Source organism: Ambystoma mexicanum, chromosome 1q (assembly GCF_040938575.1).
Source record: "Ambystoma mexicanum isolate Mex_15411 chromosome 1q, UKY_AmexF1_1, whole genome shotgun sequence".
Taxonomy (NCBI): domain Eukaryota; kingdom Metazoa; phylum Chordata; class Amphibia; order Caudata; family Ambystomatidae; genus Ambystoma; species Ambystoma mexicanum.
In genome coordinates this window covers 1,345,071,905-1,345,088,636 of record NC_090922.1, presented here as the reverse complement: position 1 = coordinate 1,345,088,636, position 16,732 = coordinate 1,345,071,905, and the positions used below count along the sequence as shown (strand labels likewise).

The following is a 16,732-nucleotide window of genomic DNA, read 5'->3' as shown; positions in this document are numbered from 1 at the left end:
GGCGTGTGTCCCCAAGAGGCCAGCAGCAGATATTGTGGCAGAAGTCGTGGAGCAGTGCGACCTACAGAGAAAGTATTAAAGATGCTGGTGAGTGAAGAACAGCTTTCTAATACCTTGCACGAGCATTGCCGTGAACAGTTTCCAGTTCCCTATTCACTCGCCTATGGGTTAAAGTGAGTAGAAGTTGTTTGTTGAAGCTCAAAGACCTGAATAATGGAAATGAAGCACTCACATATAATATGGAAGTTGTAGTGGGCGCATGTCACTAATCAAGTGTGAATGTTGTGAAGACCATTACCGAATCCCTAACCTTGATAACACAATTGTTGAAACATTTAGCTTGTAAAAACTACATCAAGAAGTGGTTGCGTGCGCATAATTGTGATTCCCAAAGGAGGACTGAACCTCTTATTTACTTTAACGTGGCACACCTATTATATATAAGACGTTAAAGTATATACCATCACCCGATCTCCATCACTCTTTTCCTGGGCAAACTCCTGGAAAAGATGGCCATCTCCCAGCTTAATCTTCAAACTGAATCTGTTGGTTGTCTCCATGACCATCAGTCTGGCTTCAGAGCAGCCAGAAGCACAGAAACTGCTCTCCTTAACATCTGTGAAAACCTGTTCTCTAACCTTGATTCTAATCTTCCATCTGTCCTCATTTTACTCAATCTCTTGTCTGCCTATGACCTATGACCCTGTCAAACATGCCATCCTGTCCAATCGTCTCCGTGATGACCTGGCTATCACCGATCAGGCCCTGGCCTGGCAGATCTTGTTCCTCTCTGATCGACCTTCCCAGGTCCAACTTGGGTCCTTTCTTTCCTCTATATCACTCTCTACCTTTGGTGTTCCCCCAGGGGACTGCCTCTCTCCCTCGCTGTTCAACCAATACCTGGCACCTTTCACCCACTGCATTGCCGCTCTCTGCTCCAACTTTCAGTGCTATGCGGATGACACTCTGCTTGTTTTCAGGCTCACCACTACCTCTTCTCCTCCTCTCATCTCTGACTGTGTCTGCTATCCAGGAGTGGTGTGCCACCAATGATCACTGCCTTAATGCCAGTGCCAGTAAGACGAGGATTCTCCTCATCGGCACACCTGCACCCCCTTTCCTGTCACTCTCTGGCTAGCCTCCCTTGGCCCTCTTCTTACTCCCACCTGTGAGGCTAAGAACCTTGGGGTCATCTTCGACTTCACACTCTCCTTTTCACCACACATCGCTGACATCTCTAAGAAGTCAAACTACCAACTGCACCTCCTCAGAGGTATTCTTCCTTTCCTCTCCTTCCCCCAGACGCTCACTGTCTCTAGAGCTCCCTAGGCTGTACTACTGCAACAGCCTCTTTCTAAATCTGTTGCTTGTACTCTCCTGTGGGATATACTGACCCACTCGACAGCATTTCCCCACATCACCAAGCTGCATTTGCGCATAAACAGCCAAATGGCTGCGCTGGCTCCTATGAGCGCCATGGCTCAAAACTGCGTTTTGCAAACAACAAAAATGACTGCACCATCCTGCCAAGCACACATCGGGCAGGATGAAACTAAGAGGGCACTTTGAAGGAGATTGCCAGTGTGTTCCAACATCAGAAAAAGGAAGAAAGTGGAAAAAGCAGTGTTGCTTTGCTGCAAAAGCCAAAATTCCCATTGAAAAGAAACCCTTTTTCACCTTTAAAAAAAATTCGGCTTTAACGCTAAACTCCCTCTGTTGGTTAAAGTCACTGTGATTAATAAGCCCTACCAAGCCTGGTGTCTCTCACTGTGCCTCAGAAAAACCAGGCATGATTCTGAAGTGACAAGCCCAGTCAAACCAACTCTGAAAAAAATCAACCAGGAACTTTACTTTTATTTACACGGGACACACTTTCATTTTCTTTGCAAAAGTATCCAAAACTCAGCTGTTTAGAGAGAGATTCCAACTAGCTGAGCCATGTCTGTTTCAAAGTATCCGTGCTGCAGACGAACTCCAGCATGTCAAGAGAATAACTATAGCTGCAAGACTGTGTAAATTTGCTGGATATGAAAAGTTGAATTTAAGAAGGAAAGGCCAGCTGAACCGTGTGTAAAAAATGGGCTTTTGCAAATTAAAGAAAAACAAAAGCCTATGTTTTGGAACAGCACACTCGTGAATGAAAGCCTGCCAGTCCTTCTCAATATGAAGGGGTTTGTTGATGGTGAGACTATATTACATGGGTTATTTTATGCAACCGGCTTGCTTTAATTCTGGATCTAAGATCAGACATTAAAAGGTTAAAACTATGGTAGCTGGAGCTGCAAGTTGAAAAACAGGTTTTCTGCTTGGGAGGGGTGGCACCAAAAGGAGGGCTCTCTCTCAGCAGATACCGACAACCCCCTGATAATTACAGGGTTGAACAGACTTTTGTCTCTGCTGGGACCCTTACAATGAAGCTCCCAGGGAAGGAAGTCTGAAGTGTGAAAGGGCAATATAACTTCAATCAAGGGAGAAACTCCCACCATGCTCTAAAGGAAATTACAGTTGGCAGCAGTTGAAGGACAGAAAAAATAATTGACCCAGGAACAAAGAGACTGCTATTTGTTCCCAAAAACTATTTCAGGAATAAACTTTAAAGACTTCTATCTTTGCAGCAAGACTTTGAAAACCTGTAAAAATGTTCCAGTTTAAAAGTGATTTTTTTTGTGCTTTCTTTAGAGACATGGTAGAACTCACTGACCCCTTGGGGCAGAAAGGGCAACATATTGAGGATAAATCTGAAAGTATCAACGTTGCAAACATAACATTTTGCACATACATACCTGGGGATAATTTGCATCTGTGTATAAAATTATGGAATTTTAGGCAGAATCTTTCATGTTTAAAATTACCAAAATGTATCAGAAGGGCGAAACAAAGTCCCACAGAATGGAGGATTGGACTGATATGTGCTGCACATAATATGTAACCTGTGTGTATAATTTGCCAAGAGATTGCAATGGTGTAGATGTATGTTTTTGGCAAAATCAGATTTTCAGTAAATAAACGTGAGTTTTTGGACAGTGTAAAACTCACCTCATAAATCTGACATCATTCCCACGGAAATCCAACCAGTTGAGAGCAAGGAGGAGGCTAGCACCCCTGCCCAATCCAAGTAGTTTAGGTGTGTGCTTAGTTAACCCTGCCAAGCCTATGCTTTGATAATGTCATTATGTGCTAGAAATAAGGGTCTCTGACAAGACTCTGGACACACTCTCTTCCTGATTTCCTGTGTGGCGTCCTGTTCCTGTTTCCTTCATCTTGCACTGATCCAGATTCCAGATCCAACTACCAGGCCAAGCATTGCCGACCCTTTCAGCAAGGCCTCAATTCTAAAATCCCAATACCCAAAGGGAGAAGCAGTGGTATTTTTGTGGGAAGAAGCCTGACACCAGCCTGGCTTGCCGCCCACCAATTGCTGCCCAATAACTGCATCCAGAGGTAGCTGTGCCATCCGGTGATGAGAACTATCCTTTGGTATTCAGTCCCTGCCCAGCTGATCCTGTCCCGCTGATTTTGTCCGGCTGTCCTTCGTTGGACCAGATCCGTGTGGTGACCAGAAAGCTGACAGTCCCAAAATCCTAAACTAAAGTGGACTGTGAGTATCAAAAGGAACCCACAGAAATCCATAGTACACCTTGGGCCTCATTACACGGTAGGCGGTAAGGGTTTACCGGTACCGGTATTTTACCGGTACCGGTAAATCCTTACCGCCTTACTACGAGGTCCCTTTGCGGGTTGGGGAATTTAATGCCTGCTTTTTGCAGGCATTAAAAACCAAACCGCAAAGGGACCCAGGGAGCTAATTACGGTACCGCAATTTGCGGTGCCGTAATTAGCACCTTCCCCATTCCCATTATGCCCTATGGGGCAAAAATGGGAATGGGGAAGGGCAATGGTGGAAGGGGGAATTACCGCCCCGCCAACCTTGGAATGGGGCGGTAATTCCCCTTTCCACCAAGGCGGTGCCGGTATTTTACCGGCATGAACCATGGCGCTAATAGCGCCATGGTTTTACGCCCACTGTGTAATGAGGCCCCTTGTCTTGCTTTGTCCTTAGTGCCCCTCACTAAGCCATGCTATTCTGACCCTGATATCCTGTTAAAATTGTCAGCATTATTTGTGTTAGCGCCGATTTTCTCTTCATTTTTGTTTTGCATAGAACATAAGCCATTAGCATTTTTATTAAATAAATACATTTTCCCTGAAGGAAACAGAGTACACTACGTGAAGGGTTACAACTGCAGCGTAACTTTAGAGATTCACGAGTGGCTTCCTCTTTTTCTTAGCCATTAAATCTAGTTTACGTAAAATTTGCAATCCATTTTAAAGCCGCGTTTGTTTTTCACTGCCCGATTTTTCCAAAAACGCACCTCATTCAATCTTGCCTACCTCTTTCAGTTTAACAGCTAGAAAAAAAAAAGAAACCGTTTTAGTAAATTTACACTGAAAACGGAAGTATTTGTAAAGTTTCCAACGTGTCATTTTGATTGCCAACTGTTTTAAATCTTCCACTCACTTTTTGAACTGTATGCTCTTGCAAATCCATTGCTTGTGATTGTTTGTACCTTTACATTGTTGCTTGAGTGAAGAATTGTATCTGCTTCAAGGTTTTTACACACATTCATTATTTTATTCATCCATTTCCGATTGTCATTTTTAACATTGCCAGGGTTTCAAATACGTTTTTCACTCTTATTTGGGGAGGGGAGGTTTGAATCTGAATTCTGTTTTCAGCTTCTTATTCCCGATTACCTGCTGTTCCTTCATATCCATTTAGAATTATTTGTGGTTTGAGGGAACACTGCAGGGGGAAATTCTAACTCAAGTGCTCTCTTACCTAAACCAAAAGAGCTCATATTCTGCTGTGCTGGGTATATGTTCCACTAGTAAGTTAAAAGCAGTGCATTGCTCACATTCTTATTGTTATTATCACCCCACTGGTGATTGCTGCCCCATATTAAAAAGTGTATGATTTCTTTTAATTTTCAAATAAATATTGTATTTTACCAACCAGCCTGGTTCATGGTCCATTGTGACCCAGGGTATTTGAAAAGGGGGTGTGATATGAGTGGTGTACCATCTCAATATTGAATCTAACATAAAAAGATAAGAATTTCAGTCGTGTGCTGCATACTAGGCAGAGACCAAGGTGTTTGTCACCTGATTGAAATCCTTAACACTCTGCCCTCTGCAGCTCATCCAGAACAGGACTCCAATATTTGTCCCTGGCCTCAAGCCCAGGGATCATATCTCTCCAGCACTGAAATCTCTACATTAGCTCCCAGTGGCTGCAAGGATTAAGTTCAAGACCCTCTGCATTCTCCACAAGGTCTTCTGGGGCCTGGGTCCTCAATACCTCCAACTCTCTCTTCATAAATGCCTTCCTACTCGAGCTCATCGCTCCTCCAACTCCCTCAAGGTCAGCCGCTTCTCCAAGCAACAAGTTGGTGGTAGATTTATTTCTTCGGCTGGGGCCTCGCTCTGGAACAGCCTCCCTGAAACTCAAGGAGAACCATCTCCAGTTCCAGAAGCACCTCAAGACCTTCTGCCTTGCTTCTGCCTTCTCTTTTCGTCTCCCCTGTGGATTTCATGTCTGATACTGCACTGGTCACCTGGCTACCCTCTGATTTCAGGCCCAAGTCCCTACCCGCCCAGTTGCACACCCGCACTGCCTCCCAACAACTCTTGCACTTGGGTCTGTATCTGTAACGCTACAGTCCCCCTACCTGCACTTTGGGACACCTGCTGTCTGCACTTACCCTTGCACCTGCCACCTGCTTGCCACACTTCTTGTTATTGTTTTGATCTCATGTACAGCACTGCCCCCTCCCCTTACCCCTGGAACTTTTCCCCTTTCCCCTCCCCTGCACTTGTGCAATCTCAATGTCATTTGGCCTAGTAAGATCATTGTCTCGATCCTCCTTCTGTTCCCTTCTTGCCTTGTCGTGCCTTGAAACACTTGTGTATAGGCAGTTAACAAATGCCATTTCATATATATTATTGTAGAAAAAAACAAGCATTGCCAAGCCAAGCATCTCCCCATATTATTTATTTATTTCTACAGCGATGAAGCCCGCAGGTTTCAGGGCGCATTACATAAACACACGGACAACAGGAAAAGGGACGGGACAGTAGAGAAAGATTATTGGTCCTGAATAGATTACTTTACATGGTCTTTGGCAATTATACAGGTCCTTTATTTATTAACCGTGAAACCAGCCTTTTTCAGAGATGAAAAGCAATCCAACTGTTACTGTGAAGTTACTAACAATTCAACTTGACTAAGCTACAAGTGTCCAAGCATTCCCTGAAGCTAAGATTGACACCAAGGCTTCTGGGTAATTACTTTGGCTGATAGCTGGAAGAAAGGTGCATGTAAAGTTGGGGAAGGGAAACTATTTTGAAGCGATAGATATTTAGAGTGCCATGCCTACTTGAAGGTGTTGAAGAACTTTAAAGTATATCTTGTCGAAGCCTATCTAGAGGTCTAAATCACTCAAGCTGTAGTGGTAGTCCAATGTACTGAAACTGTGGTGGTATATCCGGTTGTCATTAGATAGACCACTGTAGTAGTCTAAATAATGTGGAGTACTACGAGACAAAGGTGACTGTTTTCATGGTGAATCAAGTAGAAGTGAAGTGCAGCAGCACGGAAGTCATCCTGAAAAATATAACTTTACCTGACATTCTGACACAGTTTCATTAGCTAGTTTTGTTGAGGCAGGGAAGCCCATCTTATAGCTAGGGCTAGTTAGGATTGCCTCCAACCCTCCACCCCATGTTTATGTTTCTTAAGCGCTGCAGCCTGCAGGCAGCAGGCATCAGGGCGTGGAGAATACTGATCAAATAAATGGAAGGAGAAGAAGTACGGCACTTCATTTTAAGAAAATAACAGTGTTTTCAGTGTTTTTTTATAAGCAGGAAGACTCCTCGCAGCGCTGGTCTATTGGCAATTTGTTCCAAGCTATAGCAGCTCTTACTGGGTAAGACCTTTCTTTCCCTTTAGCTCGCTTAAATCTAGGACATAATCTCATGGAGTCTTTAGATTTCGTGGTACTAGCAGAACTCTGTACATTAATTTGTGTTTTTAGGTAGGCAGGCATTTTACCAAACAAACACTTGCGTGTCAGCACGTTGATTTTGAACTGTATCCTGGCTTCCACCGGGAGCCAGTGCAGTTTACTTCTGAAAGAGGATACATGCATGAATCTAGAAACCTTATTCATGACGGCATCATTTTGTAGTATCAGTAGCTTTTTTAAACCGGATTTACTTGCCCCACCAAGCAAGGCATTACAATAATCAAGTCTTGGTAGAATTAGGGCTCTGACTAGTGTAATGCAATTACTATCTGAAATATAGGGCTTGATCAGCGGTAGTAGTCTCAGAAAATAATGTACACTCTTTGTGACATTGCAACTTGAGTGCCAGCATTGAGTGATGCCTCAATGACAACGCCTAGTGTCTTCACTTTCTAATTTGTTTTTATAGGATTCGGATCAATGTGAATATTGGTGTATGCAGAGCCGGGTTTTTCCCTCGCTTGGGATGAGCCGGAAATAAGACTCTTGGTCTTCTCGCTATTGAGGCACATCCCATTACCGGTCATCCATATTTGTATTTTGTCATAGACTGACCTGATAAGGTCAGAATCCCTTGTGTAGGCCCCACTCAGCCTAAATACAAGCAGAGTATCGTCAGCGTAATTTGTGAACTATAACCTGATCGATTCCAACAGATCACACAAAGGACGACAGAAAATATTAAAGAGAGCCGGGGACAGGCATGCTCCCTGAGAGACTCCACATATAATAGGTTCAGGGGATGAGGAAGAAGTCTCCCATACAATCCTCGATGTCCTGTTGCTCAGAAACGCCTGGAACCATTTTACTGTCTTGGATTCGCTGTAATAATTTAACGTCATCTACGAGATCAAAGGCTGCTGATAAGTCTAAAAGCATCAGCAACCCTGATCAGCTCTCACCAATGATGTTCAACATTTCCGTCTGTAAATCCAGCATAGCAGTCTGTTCCATGAAAACTTCGGAAGCCTGATTTGTCTTTTAATATAACGCTGAATATATGTATGTGTGTATGTTTGTCCGGCTATACAAATCACAATGATGAACCCACGTCTAACATTTTGCATGGATTCATCTTTTGTCTGGGGCAAGATTGTAGTCTATGTCTGGATGCAAAAATCTTATATGCATAAAAAGTGTAAGTGTGTGCGTGTGTTTTGTACGGCTATACAAATTCACACCGTTGAAACCACTGCTAACACATTTTGCATGGATTCCTCATTTGTCTGAGGAAAGATTTTAGTCTACGTTTGGATGCAAAAAATTCACTCCGTAGATACCCTCATTTACTGATGCTCACCCCAATTCGCTACAGTAGGTTCTATAAGGAGGCAAAGTTTTGCAATGTGTCTCGTGCAAAATATTTGATGCGTTGGTTATTCCTTTGAAGTGTATTACTACTGTATACAGTTCGAAAGTGTTCATTAAAGCATTTTTAAAAAGGGAATTACATTTCTTTTTACATTTAAACATGTATTTTATCATGCCACTCCAAATATGGGAAATGGCAAGGTTACAGTTTACTTAATTTCATTCACGAGAAGAGAGCACAATCAATCTTTCTTGGACATGTCAAATGTGCTGAAGCCATAGAGTGACTGAAACATGCCGCACAAAAAACGATCACTTGGAAAAGCTCCATCTGATGCAAAGCGAAAATCAATATCCGGAGCTTCTGATACACAACAACAAACAGCAGCATGGCTTGCCGACTAGAGAACAAGAGCAACTTCTCGCCAGGGCAAATTAGATGCCACAGTAAACTGAAACAAGACTTGCCGACGAGTGCAACATCCTCCAGGACACATGAGAAACCACTCAATCAGGACACGGGCAACGGTAATCAAATTCTTTGCCAATCAACATGCCACCACCACACTGATGCCCACTTCTACCACACCTTCTTAGACACCCTGTTTCAATCCCACATTCACTTCATATCCAGGCACTCTCCTAATCACACTTGTAGTCACTAAACATGGCCACACCGGATCGACAATTCACCTCCACGTTATTCTCCACCATCCTTCCTCCTACTAGTTTACGGGTCTGTGACCTCACCCAAAACTATCCACAATTTCCTGTAGTCACTTTTAACTCCCTGTCTCCTGATGTGTTCTCTGCCCCTAGCAAATCTGGCCTGAGAGGATTCACAATTACAGAAGGATTCAAAGATTGAGTTAAGCCACGTAACCTTTCCCTGCATGGGGCTACCGTGCTGCAACAATGGCGGCCTATGCTGCACTGTGTCTATGATCATGTAAAGGAACAGTGGCACAGTTCTTACACCAAGGTAAGTTCTGTCCATGGGAATGGTATGTTTTTAGTTTAGTGAACGCAGAGCATAATGTCCAACACAACCAGGAAGGTTACCAAAGTCAAGAATATATATTTCAGTTACAGTCCACAGGCCCAGATGATTTATTACACATCAAGGATGGAATTGGTAATACCACAATCAACAATGTGTAACCTATGCAAGACAATAAGATTTAAGAATCCCCACAAAATCAGCGAACGTCGCTAAAAAGCCAGGGCTTGGAGAACTCCAGGTACCCTAGAAAAAGGCTGAAGTTCAGATAATTACCTTGCAGTGTCACCTTTGGAAGATAGTGTTGAGGAAGGTACCCCATAGGAAACAGGAAAAGTCTGAAAAGTCACAGTTTCTTTCCACAGGTACCCAGAAAAAAAGCAATTGACCCCAGGGAACACTAGTGGAGACCCAGAAAAAGATACCCAGTTGAGGGTTTAAGACTCACTGGCACCAGGAGCAGAGAGGCAGAGTAGGATTCAGCCCCCAGTGCTAACCCACTGTGGTAGCGATAGAAGGCGACCTGCAGAACCCAAAGAGCACAAACCATAGGGAAAACTGGAGGGCTAGTATTTTTAATACCCTCCTACCCCCTCATTCGCAACCCAGGGCCCAGAGGTGAATATTTCATAGTGATGGTTCCTGAAAACACCATTTCAGGAAAGCAGAATAGTCTTTTTAAAGGGTGAAATTAAGGATCTGGTCATTCAGGAACTTGAACTCTGAGCCAAATGACGCAAAAGAGGTGTAATTGTCCTACACAGGATGTGGAACCACAGTTCAGAAGTGGGATCAATGGCAGAGGTTTCTAGGAGGACAGAGGAACCTGCACATGCAGACCTCGGCGGCACAGCAGGAAAACGTAGATGGCACACCAGCAAAAACGGCTCCTGCAGTAGGATAACTGTGGTGGCGACTAGAGACTGCTCAGACAATCAGATTTGGTGGGGTGTTATAGTCCTAACTTGTTTCCAGGTGGCAGCAACTTCAAAAACCAATGATAGACCCTAGCATGAAAGGACAGTAAAATGCAGAAAATGGCACTGAGCTATGCACAGACAGACGAGAGCCTAAAAATTCAGCAATGGCAGTACATCTTTGAGCAGGTTCTGCGTTTCCCTTATATGTTCCTTCACTAACAAGGGCTGATCCCATTACTAGATTCAAAAGAAAGATTTTGGCGGCAAGCCAATCAAGTTGGCCTAAAAAAATTTTTTAAAAGAAAATCAGCAAATGGCCAGGCCGACCCGCAACATAAGTGTAAAGGCCTGCCCAGGGCTAGGAACTTGTCTACATCAGTTCAAACCAGCCACTTTGGGTGCACAAAGAGTCCATGTGAGTATAACAGCTTTTTAAAGGCCTGCCTCTGTCTCAGACGCAACAAAAAAGTCCCCAAAACCAAAAGACCACAATGACGGCCATTTGGCTACTTATGCTGTAAATTAGCTTTCACCTCTGATGAAGCCAAAAGTTATTATTAGCTACCACCAAAACTAATGTAGGACTATGAAATCATCCTAGGACACAAATATAGTGCCTGGGAGGCAACCCTGGGACTAGGTTCCTTATGCGTGACTCAAGAGCAGGATTAGGTCAATTAATGTCCTCTCTTAGTTCAGAAAAGTCAGAGCGGGTTAAAAAAGGCATATGTGAAGAGTTTAACTTACTTTAACAGCGATTCTGAAATTAGAAGCTAATTTGTGCAGTATGCATGAGGTACATAGCATTATTATTTATTATGCTGATTTTAATTGGGATGAAAGTTACAAATGTGGGACCAGTTCGTGCAGGTTTTTGGGGATGTTGGGCAGAATTGCATGCAGTACCCTCTGGGACCACCACATAGAATTAGGACTACAGGTGTAAGCAAAAACCAAATGTTGGTGTACTACACAGTTTGTGGTAGCGAGCTGAGCAGCCAGGCTTATTTCAAGAGCGATTGTGAGCAGTACAAGAAGTTACACAGAGGTCTTACAATCACAGTGGTTCAAGTAGACACTTACACTCAAGGTTTCTTGGTAAAACACAATTTATAACACAATCATTTAGAAAACATTCACTAGAAGGAGGCAACTTAATATTATACACAAACACAATTCAATACCAAACCAATACGTTTCTGAACAAATTAGGCTCCCCTGAAATAGGAGCAAAATGGCATTTCAGTTACTTTCAATGTGAGTAAAAAGGCACAAGTTAGCACAATAGATCACAAATATTTTCGTAGGCAGCGCAAATAGTTTTAGTTCACTAGAGGACTCGATTCAGTTCAATAGGCCTAGGCCAAAGTCAATGGACTAGTATCTTGGATAGCAAAGAGCAGTTCTTGAAGTAAACGGTAAAGTCTTTGCCATAGTTCTCAGAAGTAGTTTGTACGAAAAAGAATCATATGTTGGGTTACAAGCTCATTAGGCCTGCAAGTTGGGAAAGTTTCACAAACTTTCACCGTGAGAGAGGCGTTCTCTCAATCGGGTTGACACAGTACCTTAATAGGAAGCAAAAGATGCAGCTGAAGACATTGGTTCCTTGCAATTCCTGCAGATCTTACTGTTCCTGAGCCTCAGTCTTGGGGACAAGAGGGAGGATGTCGGCGGACTCCTGCACTGCATAGGATCGTCGGAAAACGCGGACAAAATGGAGTCACTTCACTTCAAGTAGCTGTAATTCAAGCACACAAGCTGGTGTCCTTCCCCCTGGTTAATCCTAACCAGCTCCGAGAATGGTATCCAGGTGGCTTACGAGTTGATTGGTCCCACCAACTCAAAGGAGTCCTTGAAGGGGATTCTCTGTCGAGATGAACTTGGCAATTCGGACCTGCAGCAGGGCTTCACCGGGCAAACCAACGGTCCAGGAGTTGCAGCAGTCGTCCTCTTCCAGCTCGTCTTCGTTCTTTCGCTCCAGTGTTCGACTCTACTTTCCAGTCCACGAAACTCGCCTTTTAAACAGTTTTCTCCCATTCATTCCAGCCTAGCTGCCACTCACCCAGCAGGCTGGCTGTCATGCCGGACAGTCATCCAGCCAATCACGCCAGAGTGCATTTGGGACTCCTAGGAGACTAAGCACAGGTAGTTTCGGGCACCCTCCTCACTTCCTGCCCACCACAGACACTCAGTCACCGGAGGCGGTCTTCAGTCCTGAAGCCCGCTAAAGGCATAGAAACAAAGGGACCAAACCTGGTTTGGCGCGCAGAGACAAACTCTAGAAGGACCTTTCCAAAATGAAATGGCGAAAAAAGAAAACCGGGACCCGTTTAAACAAAGGCGCTTAAGACGCCATCTTGAAAAACATGGCTCCCGCGATTTTTAGCTACCGGTGTTGGCGGTTGGGGAAAAATCATGGTAGTTTGTTGTAAAACCACTGCCACCAGCCATTTCGAAAGAAAAGGGTAGCATTTGATTGGTACATGAGTTTCTAGAGACAGGGGATACTAGGTAACCCCTCCAGCACTTCATAGGAAGATAGTGTGTGCTCGGTCTAGGAATTTAAAAAGACTAGTAAAGTCAGTCTAACCTTATATTCTCTAGGAAACAGTAGTTTATCCCAGAGAAGGTATTTAAACCTTTGGGAAGTCTAAAAAAAGACATCCCTGTGTCACTGCACTGAGGGTGCTGTGTAACACATGAAAAGATGCCTATGAAGCTATCTTAAAACTCCATAATCAAACAACACAACAGTAAAACATACATCCAAATACATGAAGAGTCGGAAAAAAGGCTATCACAGTTTCCAGTTAAAAGAAAGTCCTCAAAATCCAGCAAATTTGCTGGGGGTCTCTAAGGTGAAGGGAATTAGCACATTTTTGAGAATTCTCCCTAACAGAGGATGAAATCCCCAGATGAGCCAAAATCCCGTCCTTTGGTGGTTCCTTCCAGGACGAACACAAAAATGCAGTCTTTCGAGGAGCAGCCTCCATTGGGGGATTTTAACATAGAACCCTTAATTATGTGTAAAAAAAGAATGATGTCCAAGTCTAATGACTTGTATATGTTGGACCAAATCACAAGACCCTGGTGTACGGGATGATTTTTCATGAGGTGGGTGCCAAAAAATGAAGAAAAGGTCAAGACTACCTATTAAGACGCGCTGGCGAGGTCCACCCGGGCTGTATAGTTGCTGAGAAACCCTGGCCTATGTGGTTTAGAGTGTATTTAACCAGTGAAGGGGAAGAGGTGGAACGGAGCTAAAACCTACTATGACGTTTGGAGAAGTCTCATTGAGTGGCAATAAGTCCGAACAAGAGCATTTCAAATGACATGTTGAAACACAAGAGGGGTGGTTTCATATCCAGAGGAAATTAATGTGTTCTGAGAGGGAAATGAGGAATATTAATTTAGCTATCCCGAGGGTGAAAGGCCAAAGCACGGTTGTGTAAGCATGGAGAGATTGTTTTCAGAGAAAGCCTAGTGTATTTATTAGCAAGCAGGTCAAGTGAAATACAGGAATGTCTCATGTAAATCCTGGAGACACAGGTCTGACTGCTCACTGAGCATTAGGGCTATGTGGAATAATTTAAAAAGACCGGGGTTTATTTAAAGGCCCCAAACAGAAGTCCCTTTGACATGAACAGCAAGATTTTAAAACACAAACAAAAACGGCCTTTGTTTTTCAAGCAAAATTAAATAGCCATGTGTATAGGGGCCTAATTATCAATGGATAAACAGCATTTTAATTTACAATAGGAGGAATCAAAGATCCCCGTCACATGGAAAACAGGATTTTTAAACATTGAATACAAAAATGGCCTGAACAGGTGTGTGCAAGTAAAAGCAGTTTAAAAACGTTGAAAAAGTATCACTACCCTCAGACAAATGTCAGGAAAACAATCCCTAGTGCGGGAAGGGGGGGGGGGAGGGGTTCTGGAGATCCTTAGCCTATTTAACTAAAAATATTAATTTCATTAATTTCCCATTCGGCAGAACAATACGGGGTGAATTTTGTTATAATTCGAAATGAACAAAGCTCACTTCCCAGTGTGTGCTGAAAACTATAGCCTATAATTTAATTGGGTAATACTTTTTGTCCTGCTGACCCAAACTTCTTTAAGGAAGGGGAGTTTCTTTGTTCTTAAATCAGTCTTTGGTGTTGCAGTCTGCTTCCATCTCCGAAATGTATCCTCCAAAGAGTTGATGGGCCATGCTACTTGGTGTGCTTGCAGCACACCAATAATCTACACAAGCTCACACAGGTGCTCGTCCATTTGTAAACTAGTGCACAGGTTGAGTTCAAGCTACCTTTAGGGGGATTCTGAAATTAAGGGATAAGTTTTATGAAAGCTTGTAAGAAGTCCATTTTAAGAAGTAAATTAACGAAGAGTACTTCACTATGGCCTATATACAATTACATACAATGAACAACTCGTATCCGGGTGCAAGCTACCCTATACACACTATTAAAGAAGACTTATATTTTTACTATCTACTTTTAGTGAAATAGTGGGCAAAACTATGTAGATTAGGCTATGCACACAATTACATTATGAAGTGACAATGTTCAAACTCAACATGCACACATTTATTGTCCATCACCACTCTAGGTTTATTCTGAATGAAAAAGCCATCAAATCACATTTACAAAATAAATAATGAAGGTAAAAAAAAAATCAATTACACCCATACAAAACTTAAATTTGAGACAAAATATTATTCAGCTTTCAAAAGTAATGCCCACTTCACACCCTGCAGGAGTGGGAACAGATACAAGGAAGCCCCTAATGTATAATATGACTGTGTAAGCTACTCAACAGTGGATACCAATACTGGGCAAAGGAGGGCTTCACTTGAAAAATGGGTAGCAACATGGTGATCAAATGGGGAGCACCATAGGGGAATAATCTGTCCAGGACAAAAACATATGCACCATAAAGTAAACCACGAGATAGGACGCATGCACACTTGCAAAGAAAAACAGCCACATTACTTCGTACCCTTAGACCAATCCACAAGGCCACACTACTCATAACAAAACAAGCACTCCAGTATTATGATAGAGATAGAACCAAGAGCATTTCAGACCCGGCATTGTGCATGCAATTGGTTTCTGTACCTGTACAGCTGGTGCTTTTGTGGGTAATATCGCTACTGGTGGCAACGATGGGCGGGATTCCTTGGAAGGTGGAGAAGGGAGAGGAGGAATCACTTGCAATGCCCCAGGTAGACTGACAGATGTTCTTTTTGAAGGCGGGACCAGAGCAGTTGGCAAAGACATTGGTACGGGCTCCTTCTCGAGGGCACGGTACACCAAGAACATGGCCTTTAAAAAAGGGAATCTTTGTCAGATACATAACCTACAAATTATGCATGAAAAAATCTGTATATTGTCAAATAATAAGCAAGATCAGCAATTAGTAATGGAAGAGGTTAGAAAATGCATACATTTTCTGTAATGATGGGCAAGATGAAATTAAAATCCATTGAAAAAAAAAAGACAACGTTCGCTTACAACTTTATCAAACTTGTTTTATAAACATCAAAAACGTGCTAAGAATTTAGGTCATGGGTTACTTTTCATGACCATTTCTCATTATATTTTACTTTGTATTTTTCTCACGCATATTCTTAATAATGAGTGCCTGGAATTCGCTTACCTTTCTTACTAGTGTAACTGTATTGAGAACAGTGACTGAGGTCCTTTGCCAAGCTTTCTGCATAGGCTCAAAAAGGTAACAAAAAAGTCTACAGAGGACAGTATTTAGATTCCAGCATGGTGGTAGGTGCATCACCAGCAGATGAACAAGTTACTTACCAACTGGTAACGTTCTTTCAACTGATTGTTCCTCCAACGTATTCCACATATTTGACATGTAATGTCCACAGCTGTGACCTTTGGAAACTTTTTCGTCAGAGCGCGTCCTGCTCGATGACGTCGGGTCGATGTCCCTCAAAGGCCTCAGTCGAGGGCAACGTCACCGGATGTTATAAATAGGACGCACGCCACTCGTAGCGTCAATTTAAGTTTTTTCCCCCAGAACGTGTGGCACCAGTCTCATGCCTGCTTGACTGCACATAGCCTTGCGGAAGCGTATGCTGCAATCACATAGGAAATTCTCCATAGGGACAGGCTGAGAGGGCGATGTGGAATACGCTGGAGGAACATCCAATCTAAAGAACGTTACCAGTTGGTAAGTAACTTGTTCTTCGAATGAATTGTGTCCTCCAACGTATTACACATCTTTGACAGACTCCCAAAGCAGTACCAGAAAATGGAGGAGGGAAAAGAATTTGGAGTACCCAATCAGATGGCAGAATAAAGAACCGCCTTACCAAAGACCACATCCTGACCATGGATCATATCCAGGGAGTAATGTTAAACAAAGGTGTGGAGCGAAGCCCATGTAGCA

At 43.1% G+C, this 16,732-nt stretch overlaps 1 protein-coding gene across 2 annotated transcripts in view; it reads right to left on the bottom strand.

The window, feature by feature from the left end:
• EPS15 (epidermal growth factor receptor pathway substrate 15) overlaps window positions 1-16,732 on the bottom strand; it is a 1,698,287-nt gene that overhangs the window by 1,215,129 nt on the left and 466,426 nt on the right. For both annotated transcript variants that reach the window (XM_069642214.1, XM_069642213.1), the window contains exon 9: window positions 15,439-15,645. In XM_069642214.1, the coding sequence (XP_069498315.1) occupies window positions 15,439-15,645 (207 nt within the window). The remainder of the gene's footprint in view (window positions 1-15,438; window positions 15,646-16,732) is intronic.